This window comes from Oncorhynchus nerka, linkage group LG13 (assembly GCF_034236695.1).
Source record: "Oncorhynchus nerka isolate Pitt River linkage group LG13, Oner_Uvic_2.0, whole genome shotgun sequence".
NCBI lineage: Eukaryota > Metazoa > Chordata > Actinopteri > Salmoniformes > Salmonidae > Oncorhynchus > Oncorhynchus nerka.
The window spans coordinates 12,228,385-12,255,376 of NC_088408.1; the positions used below are offsets into that span (position 1 = coordinate 12,228,385).

The 26,992-nt window shown below is 50.6% G+C and overlaps 1 protein-coding gene across 1 annotated transcript in view; it reads right to left on the minus strand.

Moving 5' to 3' along the window:
* The window catches only part of LOC115123760 (coiled-coil domain-containing protein 85C-A-like), a 162,367-nt gene that overhangs the window by 19,366 nt on the left and 116,009 nt on the right, over positions 1-26,992 (minus strand). Inside the window, exon 2 of the mRNA XM_065026200.1 lies at positions 25,122-25,204. Coding sequence (XP_064882272.1) covers positions 25,122-25,204 — 83 coding nt within the window. The remainder of the gene's footprint in view (positions 1-25,121; positions 25,205-26,992) is intronic.

Below are 26,992 nucleotides of genomic sequence, written 5' to 3' on the forward strand. Positions count from 1 at the left end.
CCTTTCAACCAGGACAACGGAATGGATCCCAGCCGGCGACCCCCAAAAAACGACTCCGTAAAAGAGGGAAACGAGGCGGTCTTCTGGTCAGACTCCGGAGACGGGCACATCGTGCACCACTCCCTAGCATTCTTCTCGCCAATGTCCAGTCTCTTGACAACAAGGTTGATGAAATCCGAGCAAGGGTAGCATTCCAGAGGGACATCAGAGACTGTAACGTTCTTTGCTTCACGGAAACATGGCTCACTGGAGAGACTCTATCGGAGGCGGTGCAGCCAGCGGGTTTCTCCACGCATCGCGCCGATAGAAACCAACATCTTTCTGGTAAGAAGAGGGGCGGGGGCGTATGCCTTATGGCTAACGAGATGTGTGATCAAAGAAACATACAGGAACTCATCCTTCTGTTCACCTGATTTAGAATTCCTCACAATCAAATGTCGACCGCATTATCTACCAAGAGAATTCTCTTCGATTATAATCACAGCCGTATATATTCCCCCCCAAGCAGACACATCGATGGCTCTGAACGAACTTTATTTGACTCTTTGCAAACTGGAATCCATACATCCTGAGGCTGCATTCATTGTAGCTGGGGATTTTAACAAGGCTAATCTGAAAACAAGACTCCATAAATTGTATCAGCATATCGATTGCGCAACCAGGGCTGGAAAAACCTTGGATCATTGTTACTCTAACTTCCGCGATGCATATAAGGCCCGCTTTGAGGACAATACAGTGCCACTGACACGGCCTGCAACGAAAACATGCGGACTCTCCTTCACTGCAGCCGAGGTGAGTAAAACATTTAAACGTGTTAACCCGCGCAAGGCTGCCCAAGGCTAGGGGTGGCAAGGCTGCCACCCCGCTGATCCTCAACACTGGGGCCCCACAAGGGTGCGTTCTGAGCCCTCTCCTGTACTCCCTGTTCACCCACGACTGCGTGGCCACGCACGCCTCCAACTCAATCATCAAGTTTGCGGACGACACAACAGTGGTAGGCTTGATTACCAACAACGACGAGACGGCCTACAGGGAGGAGGTGAGGGCCCTCGGAGTGTGGTGTCAGGAAAATAACCTCACACTCAACCTCAACAAAACTAAGGAGATGATTGTGGACTTCAGGAAACAGCAGAGGGAACACCCCCCTATCCACATCGATGGAACAGTAGTGGAGAGGGTAGTAAGTTTTAAGTTCCTCGGCATACACATCACAGACGAACTGAATTGGTCCACTCACACAGACAGCATCGTGAAGAAGGCGCAGCAGCGCCTCTTCAACCTCAGGAGGCTGAAGAAATTCGGCTTGTCACCAAAAGCACTCACAAAATTCTACAGATGCACAATCGAGAGCATCCTGGCGGGCTGTATCACCGCCTGGTATGGCAACTGCTCCGCCCACAACCGTAAGGTTCTCCAGAGGGTAGTGAGATCTGCACAACGCATCACCGGGGGCAAACTACCTGACCTCCAGGACACCTACACCACCCGATGTTACAGGAAGGCCATAAAGATCATCAAGGACAACAACCACCCGAGCCACTGCCTGTTCACCCCGCTATCATCCAGAAGGCGAGGTCAGTACAGGTGCATCAAAGCTGGGACCGAGAGACTGAAAAACAGCTTCTATCTCAAGGCCATCAGACTGTTAAACAGCCACCACTAACATTGAGTGGCTGCTGCCAACACACTGACACTGACTCAACTCCAGCCACTTTAATAATGGGAATTGATGGGAAATGATGTAAAATATATCACTAGCCACTTTAATAATATAATGTTACATACCCTACATTATTAATCTCATATGCATACGTATATACTGTACTCTATCATCGACTGCATCCTTATGTAATACATGTATCACTAGCCACTTTAACTATGCCACTTTGTTTACATACTCATCTCATATGTATATACTGTACTCGACACCATCTACTGTATCTTGCCTATGCTGCTCTGTACCATCACTCATTCATATATCTTTATGTACATATTCTTTATCCCCTTACACTGTGTATAAGACAGTAGTTTTGGAATTGTTAGTTAGATTACTTGTTGGTTATTACTGCATTGTCGGAACTAGAAGCACAAGCATTTCGCTACACTCGCATTAACATCTGCTAACCATGTGTATGTGACAAATAAAATACAATTTGATTTGATTTGAGTTCCTTTCTCCATCTCGAGATCTCACATTTCACCAAGTTCAATATAGAAAGCTAAAATTCCTCAACATCATCAGATCAACAACAGAACAACAACAGGACGTTCATAAAACATTCAGTGTTCATTTTCTTGCTTACATACACCAGTTGTCAGTCATGCATTAATGATGTCTGGTTCTCCACCTGAGTTCGCTGTGTCGCCCTCATACAGACGGTCCTACAGCCTGGGACAAGCATTCTGCTGTGCTGTTTATACTTCACAACACACTGTAACATATCACTCACCTCCCAGGCCTCAATACAACACACTGTAGCAAATCACTCACCTTCCAGGCCTCAATACAACACACTGTAGCAAATCACTCACCTTCCAGGCCTCAATACAACACACTGTAGCAAATCACTCACCTTCCAGGCCTCAATACAACACACTGCAGCATATCACTCACCTCCCAGGCCTCAATACAACACACTGTAACATATCACTCACCTCCCAGGCCTCAATACAACACACTGTAGCAAATCACTCACCTTCCAGGCCTCAATACAACACACTGCAGCATATCACTCACCTCCCAGGCCTCAATACAACACATCACTCACCTCCCAGGCCTCAATACAACACACTGTAGCAAATCACTCACCTCCCAGGCCTCAATATAACACACTGTAGCAAATCACTCACCTCCCAGGCCTCAATACAACACACTGTAGCAAATCACTCACCTCCCAGGCCTCAATACAACACACTGTAGCAAATCACTCACCTCCCAGGCCTCAATACAACACACTGCAGCATATCACTCACCTTCCAGGCCTCAATACAACACACTGTAGCAAATCACTCACCTTCCAGGCCTCAATACAACACACTGTAGCAAATCACTCACCTTCCAGGCCTCAATACAACACACTGTAGCAAATCACTCACCTTCCAGGCCTCAATACAACACACTGCAGCATATCACTCACCTCCCAGGCCTCAATACAACACACTGTAACATATCACTCACCTCCCAGGCCTCAATACAACACACTGCAGCATATCACTCACCTCCCAGGCCTCAATACAACACATCACTCACCTCCCAGGCCTCAATACAACACACTGTAGCAAATCACTCACCTCCCAGGCCTCAATATAACACACTGTAGCAAATCACTCACCTCCCAGGCCTCAATACAACACACTGCAGCATATCACTCACCTTCCAGGCCTCAATACAACACACTGTAGCAAATCACTCACCTCCCAGGCCTCAATACAACACACTGTAGCAAATCACTCACCTCCCAGGCCTCAATACAACACACTGTAGCAAATCACTCACCTCCCAGGCCTCAATACAACACACTGCAGCATATCACTCACCTTCCAGGCCTCAATACAACACACTGTAGCAAATCACTCACCTCCCAGGCCTCAATACAACACACTGTAGCAAATCACTCACCTCCCAGGCCTCAATACAACACACTGCAGCATATCACTCACCTTCCAGGCCTCAATACAACACACTGTAGCAAATCACTCACCTCCCAGGCCTCAATACAACACATCACTCACCTCCCAGGCCTCAATACAACACACTGCAGCATATCACTCACCTCCCAGGCCTCAATACAACACACTGTAGCAAATCACTCACCTCCCAGGCCTCAGTACAATATGTACCACACACCAACAGAGCTGTGGACTATGCCACCAAAAGCGTAGTATAATTAGCTTGCATGCTATAGCGTCTTGATAGTGATTTGTCTGAACATGACGCCAACGTGTAAGCTGACAGGCGTGAAAGGCCCATCACCAAAGAAAAGAATAGCAGCGTAGAGTTGGAGTGAGAGAGTTACCTTGTTTCTCTGTGTCTGTGAGAAACTATATCTGCTACAGGCCTGAATGTGGGGGGAGCAAGAGATGCTATGGGAGGACGGCTGACCGGTTGTTTTGTGTGACATCGAGGTCATAGGTCATTGTAAAGCAAAGTAAACACATAACAGATGGCAACACTATGTCTGGCTATGTAGGAGGATAGTAACTGTGATGATGATCACAAAGCAGAGATATACATTATCTTACCAAAACGGCTCTAAAGGAAAGATAATATCAGGTATCCTTATGTAAAAGGTCATGGAGGACAATCTTTAGCACCTACTTATTAATTGACTCGATGATACAGTGGTTCCAGCCCACACACTTTGCCAACAGAATAATCTGAAGGAAGATCACTGGGAAAATAAATAGATCCCAATGAAATGTATATTTAAATCTCTTTTATGTCTTCAAAGACGATGCTTGAGTTGGTTTATCGCTACGGTGCTTTTGCACTGGGGTGAACTGAGCCTCACGTAATAGAATAGCATACAGTGCTTCAGTGTATCGAGCCATACAATTTAAAGCAGAGATCATCGAACTAGATTCAGCCGCGGGATGATTTGTTCTTCAGAGGATGGTCAGGGGGTCGGAAACATAATGACAAATCATTTGCAGACTGAAGCCTAAACAGATATTTGATTAAAACAGTTTCAAATCTTACATTTGTATACGATCATATAGATTCTCTATTATGTGTGGGAATACTTTGAAACAAATTTCCAAAATTAAAATCCCTTGGAGCTGATATCCTGGTGGTTTTACAATAATAATAAAAAATATACATCTTTATTTTTTGCTCAGAAAACTTGGGAGGCCAAATAAAATCACGTCCCGCGGAAACTTGATTTTAAAGCGGGGACATTTTTTGAAAACAAAGTGAAAAAATGTCATGTTTATATGGCTGATGACTATATGCGAATCAATAGGATCGATTACCTATTGGTTCAAAAGGTGTTTAGGATCGATTACCTATTGGTTCAAAAGGTGTTTAGGATCGATTACCTATTGGTTCAAAAGGATTTTAGGATCGATTACCTATTGGTTCAAAAGGTTTTAGGATCAATTACCTATTGGTTCAAAAGGTTTTTAGGATCGATTACCTATTGGTTCAAAAGGTTTTTAGGATCGATTACCTATTGGTTCAAAAGGTTTTAGGATCAATTACCTATTGGTTCAAAAGGTTTTAGGATCAATTACCTATTGGTTCAAAAGGTTTTTAGGATCGATTACCTATTGGTTCAAAAGGTTTTAGGATCAATTACCTATTGGTTCAAAAGGTTTTAGGATCAATTACCTATTGGTTCAAAAGGTTTTAGGATCAATTACCTATTGGTTCAAAAGGTTCTTAGGATCGATTACCTATTGGTTCAAAAGTTGTTTTTAGGATCGATTACCTATTGGTTCAAAAGGTTTTAGGATCGATTACCTATTGGTTCAAACACGTAAAGCTGCAATATGTTACTTTTAAGGCGACCCGACCAAATTCACATAAAACTGTGAGTTAAGATCTCAAGTCCAAGAAGCAGTAGATGTGTTCTATACACGCACATTTCTATGCTTCCCTTTCTTAAGTTTAGTTTTTTTGCATCTTTTTCATTAGAGCCTTTCTTCCCCTCTCCCTATAGAGCCTTTCCCCCCTCTCCCTACAGAGCCTTTCTTCCCCTCTTCCTATAGAGACTTTCTCCCCCTCTCCCTATAGAGCCTTTCTCCCCCTCTCCGTATAGAGCCTTTCTCCCCCTCTCCCTATAGAGCCTTTCCTCCCCTCTCCCTATAGAGCCTTTCTCCCCCCATAGAGCCTTTCTCCCCCTCTCCCTATAGAGCCTTTCTCCCCTCTCCCTATAGAGCCTTTCTCCCCCTCTCCGTATAGAGCCTTTCTCCCCCTCTCCCTATAGAGCCTTTCTTCCCCTCTCCCTACAGAGCCTTTCCCCCTCTCCCTACAGAGCCTTTCTCCCCCTCTCCCTACAGAGCCTTTCTTCCCCTCTCCCTACAGAGCCTTTCTTCCCCTCTCCCTACAGAGCCTTTCCTCCCCTCTCCCTATAGAGCCTTTCTTCCCCCCCATAGAGCCTTTCTCCCCCTCTCCCTATAGAGCCTTTCTCCCCCTCTCCGTATAGAGCCTTTCTCCCCCTCTCCCTATAGAGCCTTTCTTCCCCTCTCCCTACAGAGCCTTTCTCCCCCTCTCCCTATAGAGCCTTTCTTCCCTCTCCCTATAGAGCATTTCTTCCCCTCTCCCTATAGAGCCTTTACCCCCCCCATAGAGCCTTTCTCCCCCTCTCCCTATAGAGCCTTTCTTCCCCTCTCCCTATAGAGCCTTTCTTCCCCTCTCCCTATAGAGCCTTTCTCCCCCTCTCCCTATAGAGCCTTTCTTCCCCTCTTCCTATAGAGCCTTTCTCCCCCTCTCCCTATAGAGCCTTTCTCCCCCTCTCCGTATAGAGCCTTTCTCCCCCTTTCCCTATAGAGCCTTTCTTCCCCTCTCCCTATAGAGCCTTTCTCCCCCCCCATAGAGCCTTTCTCCCCCTCTCCCTATAGAGCCTTTCTCCCCCTCTCCCTACAGAGCCTTTCTCCCCCTCTCCCTATAGAGCCTTTCTTCCCCTCTCCCTATAGAGCCTTTCTTCCCCTCTCCCTATAGAGCCTTTCTTCCCCTCTCCCTATAGAGCCTTTCTTCCCCTCTCCCTATAGAGCCTTTCTTCCCCTCTCCGTATAGAGCCTTTCTTCCCCTCTCCCTATAGAGCCTTTCTTTCCCCCATAGAGCCTTTCTTCCCCCCATAGAGCCTTTCTTCCCCTCTCCCTATAGAGCCTTTCTTCCCCTCTCCCTATAGAGCCTTTCTTCCCCTCTCCTATAGAGCCTTTCTTCCCCTCTCCCTATAGAGCCTTTCTTCCCCCTCTGCCTATAGAGCCTTTCTCCCCCTCTCCCTAGAGCCTTTCTTCCCCTCTCCCTATAGAGCCTTTCTTCCCTCTCCCTATAGAGCCTTTCTTCCCCTCTCCCTATAGAGCCTTTCTTCCCCCTCTGCCTATAGAGCCTTTCTCCCCCTCTCCCTATAGAGCCTTTCTTCCCCTCTCCCTATAGAGCCTTTCTTCCCTCTCCCTATAGAGCCTTTCTTCCCCCTCTGCCTATAGAGCCTTTCTCCCCCTCTCCCTATAGAGCCTTTCTTCCCCTCTCCCTACAGAGCCTTTCTCCCCCTCTCCCTATAGAGCCTTTCTTCCCCTCTCCCTATAGAGCATTTCTTCCCCTCTCCCTATAGAGCCTTTACCCCCCCATAGAGCCTTTCTCCCCCCTCTCCCTATAGAGCCTTTCTTCCCCTCTCCCTATAGAGCCTTTCTTCCCCTCTCCCTACAGAGCCTTTCTCCCCCTCTCCCTATAGAGCCTTTCTTCCCCTCTTCCTATAGAGCCTTTCTTCCCCTCTCCCTACAGAGCCTTTCTCCCCTCTCCCTATAGAGCCTTTCTTCCCCTCTCCCTATAGAGCATTTCTTCCCTCTCTCCTATAGAGCCTTTACCCCCCCTATAGAGCCTTTCTCCCCTCTCCCTATAGAGCCTTTCTTCCCCTCTCCCTATAGAGCCTTTCTTCCCCTCTCCCTATAGAGCCTTTCTCCCCCTCTCCCTATAGAGCCTTTCTTCCCCTCTTCCTATAGAGCCTTTCTTCCCCTCTTCCTATAGAGCCTTTCTCCCCCTCTCCCTATAGAGCCTTTCTCCCCTTTCCCTATAGAGCCTTTCTTCCCCTCTCCCTATAGAGCCTTTCTTCCCCCCCATCCTTTCTCCCCTCTCCCTATAGAGCCTTTCTTCCCCTCTCCCCCTTTCTCCCCTCTCCCTATAGAGCCTTTCTTCCCTCTCCCTACAGAGCCTTTCTCCCCCTCTCCCTATAGAGCCTTTCTTCCCCTCTCCTATAGAGCCTTTACCCCCCCCATAGAGCCTTTCTCCCCCTCTCCCTATAGAGCCTTTCTTCCCCTCTCCCTATAGAGCCTTTCTTCCCCTCTCCCTATAGAGCCTTTCTTCCCCTCTCCCTATAGAGCCTTTCTCCCCCTTTCCCTATAGAGCCTTTCTCCCCCCCCTATAGAGCCTTTCTCCCCTCTCCCTATAGAGCCTTTCTCCCCCCTCTCCCTACAGAGCCTTTCTCCCCCTCTCCCTATAGAGCCTTTCTTCCCCTCTCCCTATAGACCCTTTCTTCCCCTCTCCCTATAGAGCCTTTCTTCCCCTCTCCCTATAGAGCCTTTCTTCCCCTCTCCTATAGAGCCTTTCTCCCCCTCTCCCTATAGAGCCTTTCTTCCCCTCTCCCCTCCTTTCTCCCCCCCCATAGAGCCTTTCTTCCCCCTCTGCCTATAGAGCCTTTCTCCCCCTCTCCCTATAGATCCTTTCTTCCCCTCTCCTATAGAGCCTTTCTTCCCCTCTCCCTATAGAGCCTTTCTTCCCCCTCTGCCTATAGAGCCTTTCTCCCCTCTCCCTATAGAGCCTTTCTTCCCCTCTCCCTACAGAGCCTTTCTCCCCTCTCCCTATAGAGCCTTTCTTCCCCTCTCCCTATAGAGCATTTCTTCCCCTCTCCCTATAGAGCCTTTACCCCCCCCCTTTCTCCCCCTCTCCCTAGAGCCTTTCTTCCCCTCTCCCTATAGAGCCTTTCTTCCCCTCTCCCTATAGAGCCTTTCTCCCCCTCTCCCTATAGAGCCTTTCTTCCCCTCTCTCCTATAGAGCCTTTCTTCCCCTCTCCCTATAGAGCCTTTCTCTCCCCTTTCTTCCCCTCTCCCTATAGAGCCTTTCTCCCCCTCCCTATAGAGCCTTTCCCCCCCCCTATAGAGCCTTTCTCCCCTCTCCCTATAGAGCCTTTCTTCCCCTCTCCCTATAGAGCCTTTCTTCCCCTCTCCCTATAGAGCCTTTCTTCCCCTCTCCCTATAGAGCCTTTCTTCCCCCTATCTTCCTATAGAGCCTTTCTCCCCTCCCTATAGAGCCTTTCTCCCCCTCTCCCTATAGAGCCTTCCCCTCTCCCCCTTTCCCCCCATAGAGCCTTTCTCCCCTCTCCCTATAGAGCCTTTCTCCCCCTCTCCCTATAGAGCCTTTCTTCCCCTCTCCCTACAGAGCCTTTCCCCCTCTCCCTACAGAGCCTTTCTCCCCCTCTCCCTACAGAGCCTTTCTTCCCCTCTCCCTACAGAGCCTTTCTTCCCCTCTCCCTATAGAGCCTTTCCTCCCCTCTCCCTATAGAGCCTTTCTTCCCCCCCCTATAGAGCCTTTCTCCCCTCTCCCTATAGAGCCTTTCTCCCCTCTCCGTATAGAGCCTTTCTCCCCTCTCCCTATAGAGCCTTTCTTCCCCTCTCCCTACAGAGCCTTTCTTCCCTCTCCCTATAGAGCCTTTCTTCCCCTCTCCCTATAGAGCATTTCTTCCCTCTCCCTATAGAGCCTTTACCCCCCCATAGAGCCTTTCTCCCCTCTCCCTATAGAGCCTTTCTTCCCCTCTCCCTATAGAGCCTTTCTTCCCCTCTCCCTATAGAGCCTTTCTCCCCTCTCCCTATAGAGCCTTTCTTCCCCTCTTCCTATAGAGCCTTTCTCCCCCTCTCCCTATAGAGCCTTTCTCCCCCTCTCCCTATAGAGCCTTTCTCCCCTTCCCTATAGAGCCTTTCTTCCCCTCCCTATAGAGCCTTTCCCCCTCTCCCTATAGAGCCTTTCTCCCCCTCTCCCTATAGAGCCTTTCTCCCCCATAGAGCCTTTCTCCCCCTCCCCTATAGAGCCTTTCTCCCCCCCCTATAGAGCCTTTCTCCCCCTCTCCCTAGAGCCTTTCTTCCCCTCTCCCTATAGAGCCTTTCTTCCCCTCTCCCTATAGAGCCTTTCTTCCCCTCTCCCTATAGAGCCTTTCTTCCCCCTCTCCCTATAGAGCCTTTCTTCCCCCTATAGAGCCTTTCTTTCCCCTCTCCTATAGAGCCTTTCTTCCCCTCCCTATAGAGCCTTTCTTCCCCTCTCCCTATAGAGCCTTTCTCCCCCTCTCCCTATAGAGCCTTTCTTCCCCCTCTCCCTATAGAGCCTTTCTTCCCCTCTCCCTATAGAGCCTTTCTTCCCCTCTGCCTATAGAGCCTTTCTTCCCCTCTCCCTATAGAGCCTTTCTTCCCCTCTCCCTATAGAGCCTTTCTTCCCTCTCCCTATAGAGCCTTTCTCCCCTCTCCCTATAGAGCCTTTCTTCCCCCTCTGCCTATAGAGCCTTTCTCCCCTCTCCCTATAGAGCCTTTCTTCCCCTCTCCCTATAGAGCATTTCTTCCCCTCTCCCTATAGAGCCTTTACCCCCCCATAGAGCCTTTCTCCCCCCTCTCCCTATAGAGCCTTTCTTCCCCTCTCCCTATAGAGCCTTTCTTCCCCTCTCCCTATAGAGCCTTTCTCCCCTCTCCCTATAGAGCCTTTCTTCCCCTCTTCCTATAGAGCCTTTCTTCCCCTCTCCTATAGAGCCTTTCTCCCCCTCTCCCTATAGAGCCTTTCTTCCCCTCTCTATAGAGCCTTTCTTCCCCTCTCCCTATAGAGCATTTCTTCCCTCTCCCTATAGAGCCTTTCTTCCCCCCCCATAGAGCCTTTCTCCCCCTCTCCCTATAGAGCCTTTCTTCCCCTCTCCCTATAGAGCCTTTCTTCCCCTCTCCCTATAGAGCCTTTCTCCCCCTCCCTATAGAGCCTTTCTTCCCCTCTCCCTATAGAGCCTTTCTTCCCCTCTCCCTAGAGCCTTTCTCCCCCTCTCCCTATAGAGCCTTTCTCCCCTTTTCCCTATAGAGCCTTTCTTCCCCTCTCCCTATAGAGCCTTTCTCCCCCCTCTTTCCCCCCTTCCCTATAGAGCCTTTCCCTTCCCTCCCTATAGAGCCTTTCTCCCCTCTCCCTCTCCCTATAGAGCCTTTCTCCCCTCTCCCTATAGAGCCTTTCTTCCCCTCCTTTCCCCCTCTCCCTATAGAGCCTTTCTTCCCCTCTCCCTATAGAGCCTTTCTTCCCCTCTCCCTATAGAGCCTTTCTTCCCCTCTCCCTATAGAGCCTTTCTTCCCCCTCTGCCTATAGAGCCTTTCTCCCCTCTCCCTATAGAGCCTTTCTTCCCCTCTCCCTATAGAGCCTTTCTTCCCCTCTCCCTATAGAGCCTTTCTTCCCCTCTCCCTATAGAGCCTTTCTTCCCCCTCTCCTATAGAGCCTTTCTTCCCCTCTCCCTATAGAGCCTTTCTTCCCCTCTCCCTATAGAGCCTTTCTTCCCCCTCCCTATAGAGCCTTTCTCCCCTCTCCTATAGAGCCTTTCTTCCCCCTCTCCCTATAGAGCCTTTCTCCCCCTCTCCCTATAGAGCCTTTCTTCCCCTCTCCCTATAGAGCTTCCCCTCTCCCTATAGAGCCTTTCTCCCCCTCTCCCTATAGAGCCTTTCTTCCCCCTCCCTATAGAGCCTTTCTTCCCCTCTCCCTATAGAGCCTTTCTCCCCCTCTCCCTATAGAGCCTTTCTTCCCCTCTTCCTATAGAGCCTTTCTTCCCCTCTCCCTATAGAGCCTTTCTCCCCCTCTCCCCTTTCTCCCCCTATAGAGCCTTTCTCCCCTCCCTATAGAGCCTTTCCCCCTCTCCCTATAGAGCCTTTCTTCCCCTCTTCCCCTCTCCCTATAGAGCCTTTCTTCCCCTCTCTCCCTTTTCCCCCCTCCCTATAGAGCCTCTTCCCCCTCCCCTATAGAGCCTTTCTTCCCCTCTCCCTATAGAGCCTTTCTTCCCCTCTCCTATAGAGCCTTTCTTCCCTCTCCCTATAGAGCCTTTCTTCCCCCTCTCCCTATAGAGCCTTTCTCCCCCTCTCCCTATAGAGCCTTTCTTCCCCTCTCCCTATAGAGCCTTTCTTCCCCCTCTCTCCCTATAGAGCCTTTCTTCCCCTCTCCCCTCCCCCCTATAGAGCCTTTCTTCCCCTCTCCCTATAGAGCCTTTCTTCCCTCTCTCCCCTATAGAGCCTTTCTCCCTCTCCCTATAGAGCCTTTCTCCCCTCTCCCTATAGAGCCTTTCTTCCCCTCTCCTATAGAGCCTTTCCCCCCTCTCCCTATAGAGCCTTTCTTCCCTATAGAGCTTTCTCCCCCCTATAGAGCCTTTCTTCCCCTCTCCCTATAGAGCCTTTCTCCCCTCTCCTATAGAGCCTTTCTTCCCCTCTCCCTATAGAGCCTTTCTTCCCCTCTCCCTATAGAGCCTTTCTCCCCTCTCCCTATAGAGCCTTTCTCCCCTCCCTATAGAGCCTTTCTTCCCCTCTCCCTATAGAGCCTTTCTTCCCCCTCCCTATAGAGCCTTTCTTCCCTCTCCCCTATAGAGCCTTTCTTCCCCTCTCCCTATAGAGCCTTTCCTATAGAGCCCCCTCCCTTCTCCCCCTCTCCCTATAGAGCCTTTCTTCCCCTCTCCCTATAGAGCATAGAGCCTTTCTTCCCCTCTCCCTATAGAGCCTTTCTCCCCTCTTCCTAGAGCCTTTCTTCCCCTCTCCCTATAGAGCCTTTCTCCCCCTCCCCATAGAGCCTTTCTTCCCCTCCCCTATAGAGCCTTTCTTCCCTCTCCTATAGAGCCTTTCTTCCCCTCTCCTATAGAGCCTTTCTTCCCCTCTCCCTATAGAGCCTTTCTTCCCTCTCCCTATAGAGCCTTTCTTCCCCTCTCCTATAGAGCCTTTCTTCCCCTCTCCCTATAGAGCCTTTCTCCCCTCTCCTATAGAGCCTTTCTTCCCCTCTCCCTATAGAGCCTTTCTTCCCCTCTCCCTATAGAGCCTTTCTCCCCTCCCCCTATAGAGCCTTTCTTCCCCTCTCCTATAGAGCCTTTCTTCCCCTCTCCCTATAGAGCCTTTCTCCCCCCTCTCCCTATAGAGCCTTTCTTCCCCTCTCCCTATAGAGCCTTTCTTCCCCTCCCTATAGAGCCTTTCTCCCCTCTCCTATAGAGCCTTTCTCCCCTCTCCTATAGAGCCTTTCTTCCCCTCTCCCTATAGAGCCCTCCCCTCTCCCTATAGAGCCTTTCTCCCCCTCTCCCTATAGAGCCTTTCTTCCCCTCTCCTATAGAGCCTTTCTTCCCCTCTCCCCTTTTTCTCCCCCTCTCCTATAGAGCCTTTCTTCCCCTCTCCTATAGAGCCTTTCTTCCCCTCTCCCTATAGAGCCTTTCTTCCCTCCCTATAGAGCCTTCTATAGAGCCTTTCTTCCCCCTCTCCCTATAGAGCCCTCCCCCTCTCCCTATAGAGCCTTTCTTCCCCTCCCCTATAGAGCCTTTCTTCCCCTCTCCCCTATAGAGCCTTTCTTCCCCTTTCTCTCCCTATAGAGCCTTTCTTCCCCTCTCCCTATAGAGCCTTTCTTCCTCTCCCTATAGAGCCTTTCTCCCCCTCTCCCTATAGAGCCTTTCTCCCTCTCCCTATAGAGCCTTTCTCCCCTCTCCCTATAGAGCCTTTCTTCCCCTCTCCCTATAGAGCCTTTCTTCCCCTCCCTCCTTTCTCCCTATAGAGCCTTTCTTCCCTCTCCCTATCCTCCTATAGAGCCTTTCTCCCCCTCTCCCTATAGAGCCTTTCTTCCCCTCTTTCCCCTCTCCCTATAGAGCCTTTCTTCCCCTCCCTATAGAGCCTTTCTTCCCCTCTCCTATAGAGCCTTTCTCCCCTCCCCTATAGAGCCTTTCTTCCCCTCTCCTATAGAGCCTCCTTTCCCCCTCTCCTATAGAGCCTTTCTTCCCCTCTCCCTATAGAGCCTTTCTTCCCCCTCTCCCTATAGAGCCTTTCTTCCCCTCTCCCTATAGAGCCTTTCTCCCCTCTCCCTATAGAGCCTTTCTTCCCCTCTCCCTATAGAGCCTTTCTTCCCCTCTCCCTATAGAGCCTTTCTCCCCCTCTCCCTATAGAGCCTTTCTTCCCTCTCCCTATAGAGCCTTTCTCCCTCCCCTCTCCCCATAGAGCCTTTCTCCCCTCTCCCTCCTCCCTATAGAGCCTTTCTTCCCTCTCCTATAGAGCCTTTCTTCCCCTCTCCCTATAGAGCCTTTCTTCCCTCTCCCTATAGAGCCTTTCTCCCCTCTCCCTAGAGCCTTTCTCCCCCTCTCCTATAGAGCCTTTCTCCCCTCTCCCTATAGAGCCTTTCTTCCCCCTCCCTAGAGCCTTTCTTCCCCTCTCCCTATAGAGCCTTTCCCCCCATAGAGCCTTTCTTCCCCTCTCCCTATAGAGCCTTTCTTCCCCTCTCCCTATAGAGCCTTTCTTCCCCCATAGAGCCTTTCTTCCCCTCTCCCTATAGAGCCTTTCTCCCCCTTTCTCCCCTCTCCCTATAGAGCCTTTCTTCCCCTCTCCCTATAGAGCCTTTCTTCCCCTCCCCTATAGAGCCTTTCTTCCCCTCTCCTATAGAGCCTTTCTTCCCCTCTCCCTATAGAGCCTTTCTTCCCCTCTCCCTATAGAGCCTTTCTTCCCCTCTCCCCTATAGAGCCTTTCTTCCCCTCTCCCTATAGAGCCTTTCTTCCCCTCTCCCTATAGAGCCTTTCTTCCCTCTCTCCCTATAGAGCCTTTCTCCCCTCTCCCTATAGAGCCTTTCTCCCCTCTCCCTATAGAGCCTTTCTTCCCCTCTCCCTATAGAGCCTTTCTCCCCCTCCCCTATAGAGCTTTCTCCCTATAGAGCCTTTCTTCCCCTCTCCCTATAGAGCCTTTCTTCCCCTCTCCCTATAGAGCCTTTCTCTCCCCTCTCCCTATAGAGCCTTTCTTCCCCTCTCCCTATAGAGCCTTTCTTCCCCTCTCCCTATAGAGCCTTTCTCCCCCTCTCCCTATAGAGCCTTTCTTCCCCTCTCCCTATAGAGCCTTTCTTCCCCTCTCCCTATAGAGCCTTTCTTCCCCTCTCCCTATAGAGCCTTTCTTCCCTCTCCCCCATAGAGCCTTTCTTCCCCTATAGAGCCTTTCTTCCCCTATAGAGCCTTTCTTCCCCTCTCCCTATAGAGCCTTTCTTCCCCTCTCCCTATAGAGCCTTTCTTCCCCTCTCCCTATAGAGCCTTTCTCCCCTCCCCCTCTCCCCTAGAGCCTTTCTTCCCCTCTCCCTATAGAGCCTTTCTTCCCCTCTCCTATAGAGCCTTTCTCCCCCTCTCCCTATAGAGCCTTTCTTCCCCTCTCCCTATAGAGCCTTTCTTCCCCCCTCCCTATAGAGCCTTTCTTCCCCTCTCCCTAGAGCCTTTCTTCCCCTTTCTTCCCCTCTCCCTATAGAGCCTTTCTTCCCCTCTCCCTATAGAGCCTTTCTTCCCCTCTCCCTATAGAGCCTTTCTTCCCCTCTCCCTATAGAGCCTTTCTTCCCCTCTCCCTATAGAGCCTTTCTTCCCCTCTCCCTATAGAGCCTTTCTCCCCCTCCCTATGGAGCCCTTTCTTCCCCTCTCCCTATAGAGCCTTTCTTCCCCTCTCCCTATAGAGCCTTTCTTCCCCTCTCCCCCCTATAGAGCCTTTCTCCCCCTCCCTATAGAGCCTTTCTTCCCCTCTCCCTCCCTATAGAGCCTTTCTTCCCCTCTCCCTACAGAGCCTTTCTTCCCCTCTCCCTATAGAGCCTTTCTTCCCCTCTCCCTATAGAGCCTTTCTTCCCCTCTCCCTATAGAGCCTTTCTCCCCCTCTCCCTATAGAGCCTTTCTTCCCCTCTCCCTATAGAGCCTTTCTTCCCCTCTCCCTATAGAGCCTTTCTTCCCCTCTCCCTATAGAGCCTTTCTCCCCCTCTCCCTATAGAGCCTTTCTTCCCTCTCCCTATAGAGCCTTTCTTCCCCTCTCCCTATAGAGCCTTTCTTCCCCTCTCCCTATAGAGCCTTTCTTCCCCTCTCCCTATAGAGCCTTTCTTCCCCTCTCCCTATAGAGCCTTTCTTCCCCTCTCCCTATAGAGCCTTTCTTCCCCTCTCCCTATAGAGCCTTTCTCCCCCTCTCCCTATAGAGCCCCCCTCTCCCTATAGAGCCTTTCTTCCCCTCTCCCTATAGAGCCTTTCTTCCCCTCTGCCTATAGAGCCTTTCTTCCCCTCTCCCTATAGAGCCTTTCTTCCCCTCTCCCTATAGAGCCTTTCTTCCCCTCTCCTATAGAGCCTTTCTCCCCTCTCCCTATAGAGCCTTCCCCTCTCCCTATAGAGCCTTTCTTCCCCCTCCCTATAGAGCCTCTCCCCTCTCCCTATAGAGCCTTTCTTCCCCTCTCCCTATAGAGCCTTTCTCCCTTCCCCCTCCCCTATAGAGCCTTTCTTCCCCTCTCCCTATAGAGCCTTTCTCCCCCTCTCCCTATAGAGCCTTTCTCCCCCTCTCCCTATAGAGCCTTTCTCCCCTCTCCCTATAGAGCCTTTCTTCCCCTCTCCCTATAGAGCCTTTCTCTTCCCTCCTTTCTCCCTATAGAGCCTTTCTCCCCTCTCCCTATAGAGCCTTTCTTCCCCTCTCCCTATAGAGCCTTTCTCCCCTCTCCCCCTATAGAGCCTTTCTTCCCCTCTCCCTATAGAGCCTTTCTTCCCCTCTCCCTATAGAGCCTTTCTCCCCCTCCCCTATAGAGCCTTTCTCCCCTCTTCCTATAGAGCCTTTCTCCCCTCTCCCTATAGAGCCTTTCTTCCCCTCTTCCTATAGAGCCTTTCTTCCCTCCCTCTTTTCTCCCCCTCTCCGTTTAGAGCCTTTCTCCCCTCTCCCTATAGAGCCTTTCTCCCCTCCCCTATAGAGCCTTTCTCCCCCTCTCCCTATAGAGCCTTTCTCCCCTCTCCCTATAGAGCCTTTCTCCCCCTCTCCCTATAGAGCCTTTCTCCCCCTTCCCCTTTCTCCCTATAGAGCCTTTCTTCCCTATAGAGCCTCTTCCTTTCTTCCCTCTCCCTATAGAGCCTTTCTTCCCCTCTCCCTATAGAGCCTTTCTTCCCCTCCCTATAGAGCCTTTCTTTCCCCCCATAGAGCCTTTCTTCCCCTCCCCCATAGAGCCTTTCTTCCCCTCTCCCTATAGAGCCTTTCTTCCCCTCTCCCTATAGAGCCTTTCTTCCCCTCTCCCTATAGAGCCTTTCTTCCCCTCTCCCTATAGAGCCTTTCTTCCCCTCTCCCTATAGAGCCTTTCTTCCCCCTCTGCCTATAGAGCCTTTTACCCCCTCTCCCTATAGAGGCTTTCTTCCCCTCTCCCTATAGAGCCTTTCTTCCCTCTCCCTATAGAGCCTTTCTTCCCCTCTCCCTATAGAGCCTTTCTTCCCCCTCTGCCTATAGAGCCTTTCTCCCCCTCTCCCTATAGAGCCTTTCTTCCCCTCTCCCTATAGAGCATTTCTTCCCCTCTCCCTATAGAGCCTTTACCCCCCATAGAGCCTTTCTCCCCCTCTCCCTATAGAGCCTTTCTTCCCCTCTCCCTATAGAGCCTTTCTTCCCCTCTCCCTACAGAGCCTTTCTCCCCTCTCCCTATAGAGCCTTTCTTCCCCTCTTCCTATAGAGCCTTTCTTCCCCTCTCCCTACAGAGCCTTTCTCCCCCTCTCCCTATAGAGCCTTTCTTCCCCTCTCCCTATAGAGCATTTCTTCCCCTCTCCCTATAGAGCCTTTACCCCCCCCCATAGAGCCTTTCTCCCCCTCTCCCTATAGAGCCTTTCTTCCCCTCTCCCTATAGAGCCTTTCTTCCCCTCTCCCTACAGAGCCTTTCTCCCCCTCTCCCTATAGAGCCTTTCTTCCCCTCTTCCTATAGAGCCTTTCTTCCCCTCTTCCTATAGAGCCTTTCTCCCCCTCTCCCTATAGAGCCTTTCTCCCCCTTTCCCTATAGAGCCTTTCTTCCCCTCTCCCTATAGAGCCTTTCTCCCCCCCCATAGAGCCTTTCTCCCCTCTCCCTATAGAGCCTTTCTCCCCCTCTCCCTACAGAGCCTTTCTCCCCCTCTCCCTATAGAGCCTTTCTTCCCCTCTCCCTATAGAGCCTTTCTTCCCCTCTCCCTATAGAGCCTTTCTTCCCCCTCTGCCTATAGAGCCTTTCTCCCCCTCTCCCTATAGAGCCTTTCTTCCCCTCTCCCTATAGAGCCTTTCTTCACCTCTCCCTATAGAGCCTTTCTTCCCCCTCTGCCTATAGAGCCTTTCTCCCCCTCTCCCTATAGAGCATTTCTTCCCCTCTCCCTATAGAGCATTTCTTCCCCTCTCCCAAAACCTGAAAGGTAACAGGTCAACTCCTGGTGAACTGGAAGAGCCTCCATCTCCCCATTTACCCTCCTGACAAATTCCATGTCATAGGAAGGTCACGCAGAGAGAAGACGGCAACGCTGTCACTGTCTGCTTCTCAATTGGCCCCCTATTCCCTGTGAGTCCTGGCCCAAAGTAGTGCACTACACAGGGTGCCATTTGGGATGCTGTCACTCTGTCGCAGAGCTCCTCTCCATCTCATCTCTGTTTTAAGCCCTGGGGGAGACATCACATCATGGCTCTGTTCTGTGGCTGGCTGTCTTACAGCTCCGGCATGAATTAAACATGGATCAACACATTCTCCACCCTTCAGTTCAGACCTACGGCTCAGTGCATTGTGAGAGGGAGAGACTTCAGCGTGTTGTTGTGAGAGGGAGAGACTTCAGCGTGTTGTTGTGAGAGGGTGGGTTGAGGAGAGACTTCAGCGTGTTGTTGTGAGAGGGAGAGACTTCAGCGTGTTGTTGTGAGAGGGAGAGACTTCAGCGTGTTGTTGTGAGAGGGAGAGACTACAGCGTGTTGTTGTGAGAGGGAGAGACGTCAGCGTGTTGTTGTGAGAGGGAGAGACTTCAGCGTGTTGTTGTGAGTGGGAGAGACTACAGCGTGTTGTTGTGAGAGGGAGAGACTTCAGCGTGTTGTTGTGAGAGGGAGAGACTTCAGCGTGTTGTTGTGAGTGGGAGAGACTTCAGCGTGTTGTTGTGAGAGGGAGAGACTTCAGCGTGTTGTTGTGAGAGGGAGAGACTTCAGCGTGTTGTTGTGAGTGGGAGAGACTTCAGCGTGTTGTTGTGAGAGGGAGAGACTTCAGCGTGTTGTTGTGAGAGGGAGAGACTTCAGCGTGTTGTTGTGAGAGGGAGAGACTTCAGCGTGTTGTTGTGAGTGGGAGAGACTTCAGCGTGTTGTTGTGAGAGGGAGAGACTACAGCGTGTTGTTGTGAGAGGGAGAGACTACAGCGTGTTGTTGTGAGAGGGAGAGACTTCAGCGTGTTGTTGTGAGAGGGAGAGACTTCAGCGTGTTGTTGTGAGAGGGAGAGACTTCAGCGTGTTGTTGTGAGAGGGAGACTTCAGCGTGTTGTTGTGAGAGGGAGAGACTTCAGCGTGTTGTTGTGAGAGGGTGGGTTGAGGAGAGACTACAGCGTGTTGTTGTGAGAGGGAGAGACTTCAGCGTGTTGTTGTGAGAGGGAGAGACTTCAGCGTGTTGTTGTGAGAGGGAGAGACTTCAGCGTGTTGTTGTGAGAGGGAGAGACTTCAGCGTGTTGTTGTGAGAGGGAGAGACTTCAGCGTGTTGTTGTGAGAGGGAGAGACTACAGCGTGTTGTTGTGAGAGGGAGAGACTACAGCGTGTTGTTGTGAGAGGGAGAGACTACAGCGTGTTGTTGTGAGAGGGAGAGACTTCAGCGTGTTGTTGTGAGAGGGAGACTTCAGCGTGTTGTTGTGAGAGGGAGAGACTACAGCGTGTTGTTGTGAGAGGGAGAGACTACAGCGTGTTGTTGTGAGAGGAGAGACTTCAGCGTGTTGTTGTGAGAGGAGAGACTTCAGCGTGTTGTTGTGAGAGGGAGAGACTTCAGCGTGTTGTTGTGAGAGGGAGAGACTACAGCGTGTTGTTGTGAGAGGGAGAGACTACAGCGTGTTGTTGTGAGAGGGAGAGACTTCAGCGTGTTGTTGTGAGTGGGAGAGACTACAGCGTGTTGTTGTGAGAGGGAGAGACTACAGCGTGTTGTTGTGAGAGGGAGAGACTTCAGCGTGTTGTTGTGAGAGGGTGGGTTGAGGAGAGACTACAGCGTGTTGTTGTGAGAGGGAGAGACTTCAGCGTGTTGTTGTGAGAGGGTGCGTTGAGGAGAGACTACAGCGTGTTGTTGTGAGAGGGAGAGACTTCAGCGTGTTGTTGTGAGAGGGTGGGTTGAGGAGAGACTACAGCGTGTTGTTGTGAGAGGGAGAGACTTCAGCGTGTTGTTGTGAGTGGGAGAGACTTCAGCGTGTTGTTGTGAGAGGGAGAGACTTCAGCATGTTGTTGTGAGAGGGAGAGACTTCAGCGTGTTGTTGTGAGTGGGAGAGACTTCAGCGTGTTATTGTGAGAGGGAGAGACTTCAGCGTGTTGTTGTGAGAGGGAGAGACTACAGCGTGTTGTTGTGAGAGGGAGACTACAGCGTGTTGTTGTGAGAGGGAGAGACTACAGCGTGTTGTTATGAGAGGGAGAGACTACAGCGTGTTGTTGTGAGTGGGAGAGACTTCAGCGTGTTGTGAGAGGGAGAGACTACAGCGTGTTGTTGCGAGAGGGAGAGACTACAGCGTGTTGTTGTGAGAGGGAGAGACTACAGCGTGTTGTTGTGAGAGGGAGAGACTACAGCGTGTTGTTGTGAGAGGGAGAGACTACAGCGTGTTGTTGTGAGAGGGAGAGACTACAGCATGTTGTTGTGAGTGGGAGAGACTACAGCGTGTTGTTGTGAGAGGGAGAGACTACAGCGTGTTGTTGTGAGTGGGAGAGACTACAGCGTGTTGTTGTGAGAGGGAGAGACTACAGCGTGTTGTTGTGAGAGGGTGGGTTGAGGAGAGACTACAGCGTGTTGTTGTGAGTGGGAGAGACTACAGCGTGTTGTTGTGAGTGGGAGAGACTACAGCGTGTTGTTGTGAGAGGGAGAGACTACAGCGTGTTGTTGTGAGTGGGAGAGACTACAACGTGTTGTTGTGAGAGGGAGAGACTACAGCGTGTTGTTGTGAGAGGGAGAGACTACAGCGTGTTGTTTTGAGTGGGAGAGACTTCAGCGTGTTGTAGTGAGAGGGAGAGACTTCAGCGTGTTGTTGTGAGAGGGAGAGACTTCAGCGTGTTGTTGTGAGAGGGTGGGTTGAGGAGAGACTACAGCGTGTTGTTGTGAGAAGGAGAGACTTCAGCGTGTTGTTGTGAGAGGGAGAGACTACCGCGTGTTGTTGTGAGAGGGAGAGACTACAGCGTGTTGTTGTGAGAGGGAGAGACTACAGCGTGTTGTTGTGAGAGGGAGACTACAGCGTGTTGTTGTGAGAGGGAGAGACTACAGCGTGTTGTTGTGAGAGGGAGACTACAGCGTGTTGTTGTGAGAGGGAGAGACTACAGCGTGTTGTTGTGAGAGGGAGAGACTACAGCGTGTTGTTGTGAGAGGGAGAGACTACAGCGTGTTGTTGTGAGAGGGAGACGACAGCGTGTTGTTGTGAGAGGGAGAGACTACAGCGTGTTGTTGTGAGAGGGAGACTACAGCGTGTTGTTGTGAGAGGGAGACTACAGCGTGTTGTTGTGAGAGGGAGACTACAGCGTGTTGTTGTGAGAGGGAGAGACTACAGCGTGTTGTTGTGAGAGGGAGAAACTACAGCGTGTTGTTGTGAGAGGGTGGGTTGAGGAGAGACTACAGCGTGTTGTTGTGAGAGGTAGAGACTACAGCATGTTGTTGTGAGAGGGTGGGTTGAGGAGAGACTACAGTGTGTTGTTGTGAGAGGTAGAGACTACAGCGTGTTGTTGTGAGAGGGTGGGTTGAGGAGAGACTACAGCGTGTTGTTGTGAGAGGTAGAGACTACAGCGTGTTGTTGTGACAGGGTGGGTTGAGGAGAGACTACAGCGTGTTGTTGTGAGAGGGTGGGTTGAGGAGAGACTACAGCGTGTTGTTGTGAGAGGTAGAGACTACAACGTGTTGTTGTGAGAGGGTGGGTTGAAGAGAGACTACAGCGTGTTGTTGTGAGAGGGAGAGACTTCAGCGTGTTGTTGTGAGTGGGAGAGACTACAGCGTGTTGTTGTGAAAGGGAGAGACTACAGCGTGTTGTTGTGAGAGGGAGAGACTTCAGGGTGTTGTTGTGAGAGGGAGAGACTACAGCGTGTTGTTGTGAGAGGGAGAGACTACAGCGTGTTGTTGTGAGAGGTAGAGACTACAGCGTGTTGTTGTGAGAGGGAGAGACTACAGCGTGTTGTTGTGAGAGGTAGAGACTACAGCGTGTTGTTGTGAGAGGTAGAGACTACAGCGTGTTGTTATGAGTGGGTGGGTTGAGGAGAGACTACAGCGTGTTGTTGTGAGAGGGAGAGACTACAGCGTGTTGTTGTGAGAGGGAGAGACTTCAGCGTGTTGTTGTGAGAGGGAGAGACTTCAGCGTGTTGTTGTGAGAGGGAGAGACTACAGCGTGTTGTTGTGAGAGGGAGAGACTACAGCGTGTTGTTGTGAGAGGGAGAGACTACAGCGTGTTGTTGTGAGAGGGAGAGACTACAGCGTGTTGTTGTGAGTGGGAGAGACTACAGCGTGTTGTTGTGAGAGGGAGAGACTACAGCGTGTTGTTGTGAGAGGGAGGGTTGAGGAGAGACTACAGCGTGTTGTTGTGAGTGGGAGAGACTACAGCGTGTTGTTGTGAGTGGGAGAGACTACAGCGTGTTGTTGTGAGAGGGAGAGACTACAGCGTGTTGTTGTTAGTGGGAGAGACTACAGCGTGTTGTTGTGAGGGAGAGACTACAGCGTGTTGTTGTGAGAGGGAGAGACTACAGCGTGTTGTTGTGAGAGGGAGAGACTACAGCGTGTTGTTGTGAGTGGGAGAGACTACAGCGTGTTGTTGTGAGAGGGAGAGACTACAGCGTGTTGTTGTGAGAGGGAGAGACTACAGCGTGTTGTTGTGAGAGGGAGAGACTACAGCGTGTTGTTGTGAGTGGGAGAGACTTCAGCGTGTTGTAGTGAGAGGGAGAGACTTCAGCGTGTTGTTGTGAGAGGGTGGGTTGAGGAGAGACTACAGCGTGTTGTTGTGAGAAGGAGAGACTTCAGCGTGTTGTTGTGAGAGGGAGAGACTACAGCGTGTTGTTGTGAGAGGTAGAGACTACAGCGTGTTGTTGTGAGAGGGAGACTACAGCGTGTTGTTGTGAGAGGGAGAGACTACAGCGTGTTGTTGTGAGAGGGAGAGACTACAGCGTGTTGTTGTGAGAGGGAGACTACAGCGTGTTGTTGTGAGAGGGAGAGACTACAGCGTGTTGTTGTGAGAGGGAGACTACAGCGTGTTGTTGTGAGAGGGAGAGACTACAGCGTGTTGTTGTGAGAGGGAGACTACAGCGTGTTGTTGTGAGAGGGAGAGACTACAGCGTGTTGTTGTGAGAGGGAGACTACAGCGTGTTGTTGTGAGAGGGAGACTACAGCGTGTTGTTGTGAGAGGGAGACTACAGCGTGTTGTTGTGAGAGGGAGAGACTACAGCGTGTTGTTGTGAGAGGGAGAGACTACAGCGTGTTGTTGTGAGAGGGTGGGTTGAGGAGAGACTACAGCGTGTTGTTGTGAGAGGGAGAGACTACAGCGTGTTGTTGTGAGAGGGAGAGACTACAGCGTGTTGTTGTGAGTGGGTGGGTTGAGGAGAGACTACAGTGTGTTGTTGTGAGAGGTAGAGACTACAGCGTGTTGTTGTGAGAGGGTGGGTTGAGGAGAGACTACAGCGTGTTGTTGTGAGAGGTAGAGATTACAGCGTGTTGTTGTGAGAGGGTGGGTTGAGGAGAGACTACAGCGTGTTGTTGTGAGAGGGTGGGTTGAGGAGAGACTACAGCGTGTTGTTGTGAGAGGTAGAGACTACAGCGTGTTGTTGTGAGAGGGTGGGTTGAAGAGAGACTACAGCGTGTTGTTGTGAGAGGGAGAGACTTCAGCGTGTTGTTGTGAGTGGGAGAGACTACAGCGTGTTGTTGTGAGAGGGAAAGACTACAGCGTGTTGTTGTGAGAGGGAGAGACTACAGCGTGTTGTGAGAGGGAGAGACTACAGCGTGTTGTTGTGAGAGGGAGAGACTACAGCGTGTTGTTGTGAGAGGGAGAGACTTCAGGGTGTTGTTGTGAGAGGGAGAGACTACAGCGTGTTGTTGTGAGAGGGAGAGACTACAGCGTGTTGTTGTGAGAGGGAGAGACTACAGCGTGTTGTTGTGAGAGGGAGAGACTACAGCGTGTTGTTGTGAGTGGGAGACACTACAGCGTGTTGTTGTGAGAGGGAGACTACAGCGTGTTGTTGTGAGAGGGAGAGACTACAGCGTGTTGTTGTAAGAGGGAGAGACTTCAGCGTGTTGTTGTGAGAGGGAGAGACTTCAGCGTGTTGTGAGAGGGTGGGTTGAGGAGAGACTACAGCGTGTTGTTGTGAGAGGGTGAGTTGAAGAGAGACTACAGCGTGTTGTTGTGAGAGGGAGAGACTACAGCGTGCTGTTGTGAGAGGGAGAGACTTCAGCGTGTTGTTGTGAGAGGGAGAGACTTCAGCGTGTTGTTGTGAGAGGGTGGGTTGAAGAGAGACTACAGCGTGTTGTTGTGAGAGGGAGACTACAGCGTGTTGTTGTGAGAGGGAGAGACTACAGCGTGTTGTTGTGAGAGGGAGAGACTACAGCGTGTTGTTGTGAAAGGGAGACTACAGCGTGTTGTTGTGAGAGGGAGAGACTACAGCGTGTTGTTGTGAGAGGGAGAGACTACAGCGTGTTGTTGTGAGAGGGAGAGACTACAGCGTGTTGTTGTGAGAGGGAGACTACAGCGTGTTGTTGTGAGAGGGAGAGACTACAGTGTGTTGTTGTGAGAGGGAGACTACAGCGTGTTGTTGTGAGAGGGAGAGACTACAGCGTGTTGTTGTGAGAGGGAGAGACTACAGCGTGTTGTTGTGAGAGGGAGAGACTTCAGCGTGTTGTTGTGAGAGGGAGAGACTACAGCGTGTTGTTGTGAGAGGGAGAGACTACAGCGTGTTGTTGTGAGAGGGTGGGTTGAGGAGAGACTACAGCGTGTTGTTGTGAGAGGGAGAGACTACAGCGTGTTGTTATGAGAGGGTGGGTTGAAGAGAGACTACAGCGTGTTGTTGTGAGAGGGAGAGACTACAGCGTGTTGTTGTGAGAGGGAGAGACTACAGCGTGTTGTTGTGAGAGGGTGGGTTGAGGAGAGACTACAGCGTGTTGTTATGAGTGGGTGGGTTGAGGAGAGACTACAGCGTGTTGTTGTGAGAGGGTGGGTTGAGGACAGACCTCAAAAATACAATTTGTGTGTGTGTGTGTGTGTGTGTGTGTGTGTGTGTGTGTGTGTGTGTTTGTGTGTGTGTGACCATCACCTGAGTTAAAAGCTTGCTGTTGTCGTCTTCCAATATCCTCATCTTGATCTCCAGCTCTCTGATGTAGTTAGAGGAGGAGGAGTCTAAAAACGAGAGAAAGCAAAGGAAAGAGGAAGATGAGAGAAAATGATGAAGATGAGGAGGATGAGAGAAAAGGGGGATGAGAGGAAAGGATGATGATGAGGAGGATGAAGATGGAGGATGAGAGAAGAGGGGGATGAGAGGAAAATATGAAGATTAGGAGGATGAAGATTAGGAGGATGAGAGAAGAGGGGGATGAGAGGAAAAGACGAAGATGAGGAGGATGAAAATGGAGGATGAGAGAAGAGGGGGATGAGAGGAAAAGATGAAGATGAGGAGGATGAAGATGAGGAGGATGAGAGAAGAGGGGGATGAGAGGAAAGGATGAAGAGGAGTAGAGATTATCTTTCTTCAATGACTTGGTTGTTTTACAGCCCGACAGATAACGTGTTCATTTTCTAAACAAATGACAGTTGAATAATAGTATAATGTGACTCATCTTGCATAACACATCCACTATATTACAGGACCACCTGACTAAATGAGGTTTCTTCTTTTACTTAAATCATCAGGTTCAGTTTAGCGACAGCAACAGTGAGGACAATCTATGTGTCTGTGTGTGTGTATATACAGTGGGGCAAAAAAGTATTTAGTCAGCCACCAATTGTGCAAGTTCTCCCGCTTAAAAAGATGAGAGAGGCCTGTAATTTTCATCATAGGTACACTTCAACTATGACAGACAAAATGAGAGAAAAAATCAGAAAATCACATTGTAGGATTTTTTATTTATTTATTTGTACATTATGGTGGAAAATCAGTATTTGGTCAATAACAAAAGTTTATCTCAATACTTTGTTATATACCCTTTGTTGGCAATGACAGAGGTCAAACGTTTTCTGTAATGGACCCAGAGACAGAGACATGGACCCAGAGACATGGACCCAGAGACATGGACCCAGAGACATGGACACAGAGACATGGACACAGAGACATGGACATGGACCCAGAGACAGAGACATGGACCCAGAGACATGGACACAGAGACATGGACACAGAGACATGGACACAGAGACATGGACATGGACCCAGAGACAGAGACATGGACCCAGAGACATGGACACAGAGACATGGACATGGACCCAGAGACAGAGACATGGACCCAGAGACATGGACCCAGAGACATGGACCCAGAGACATGGACCCAGAGACATGGACCCAGAGACATGGACACAGAGACATGGACACAGAGACATGGACATGGACCCAGAGACATGGACCCAGAGACATGGGTGACAGAGTGAACTCAGCCGATTACACACCAGGACCAGCACCAGGATACTCTGCCAGGACCTGGTGCAGGAGATAATGGGCCACACTGACACAGCACACTGCCATCAGATTCCCATGGCTCAGTTGGATGGACTAGGATAAAAGAGTCTATAGTGATAAATGACTGACCAGGAGCTAACCAAGACCATTGAGGATTCACAGCTATCAGAAAGGACCAGACCAAAAATACTATGTCAGAGGTAATAGACAGCTACAGCTCTGCCAAGGGCTCAATAAACTCCACAGCTAGAGAGAGAGTCTCTGTCTCTCTCAGAGCAGCATGTAACACTGTACAAACCACACACGGACGACCACTCTCTTTACCACTCTGCTCTCCTAGGGGACAGGGGCAGGCACATTTGAACTCCCTCCCTCCCTCCCTCCCTCTCCTACCTCCTCGACCTCCATCCCTGCCTCCCTCTCGACCTCCACCCCTCCCTCTTTCCCCTCCCTCTGTCTCCTACCTCCACCTCCATCCCCCTACATCCACCTCCATCCCCCTACCTCCACCTCCATCCCTC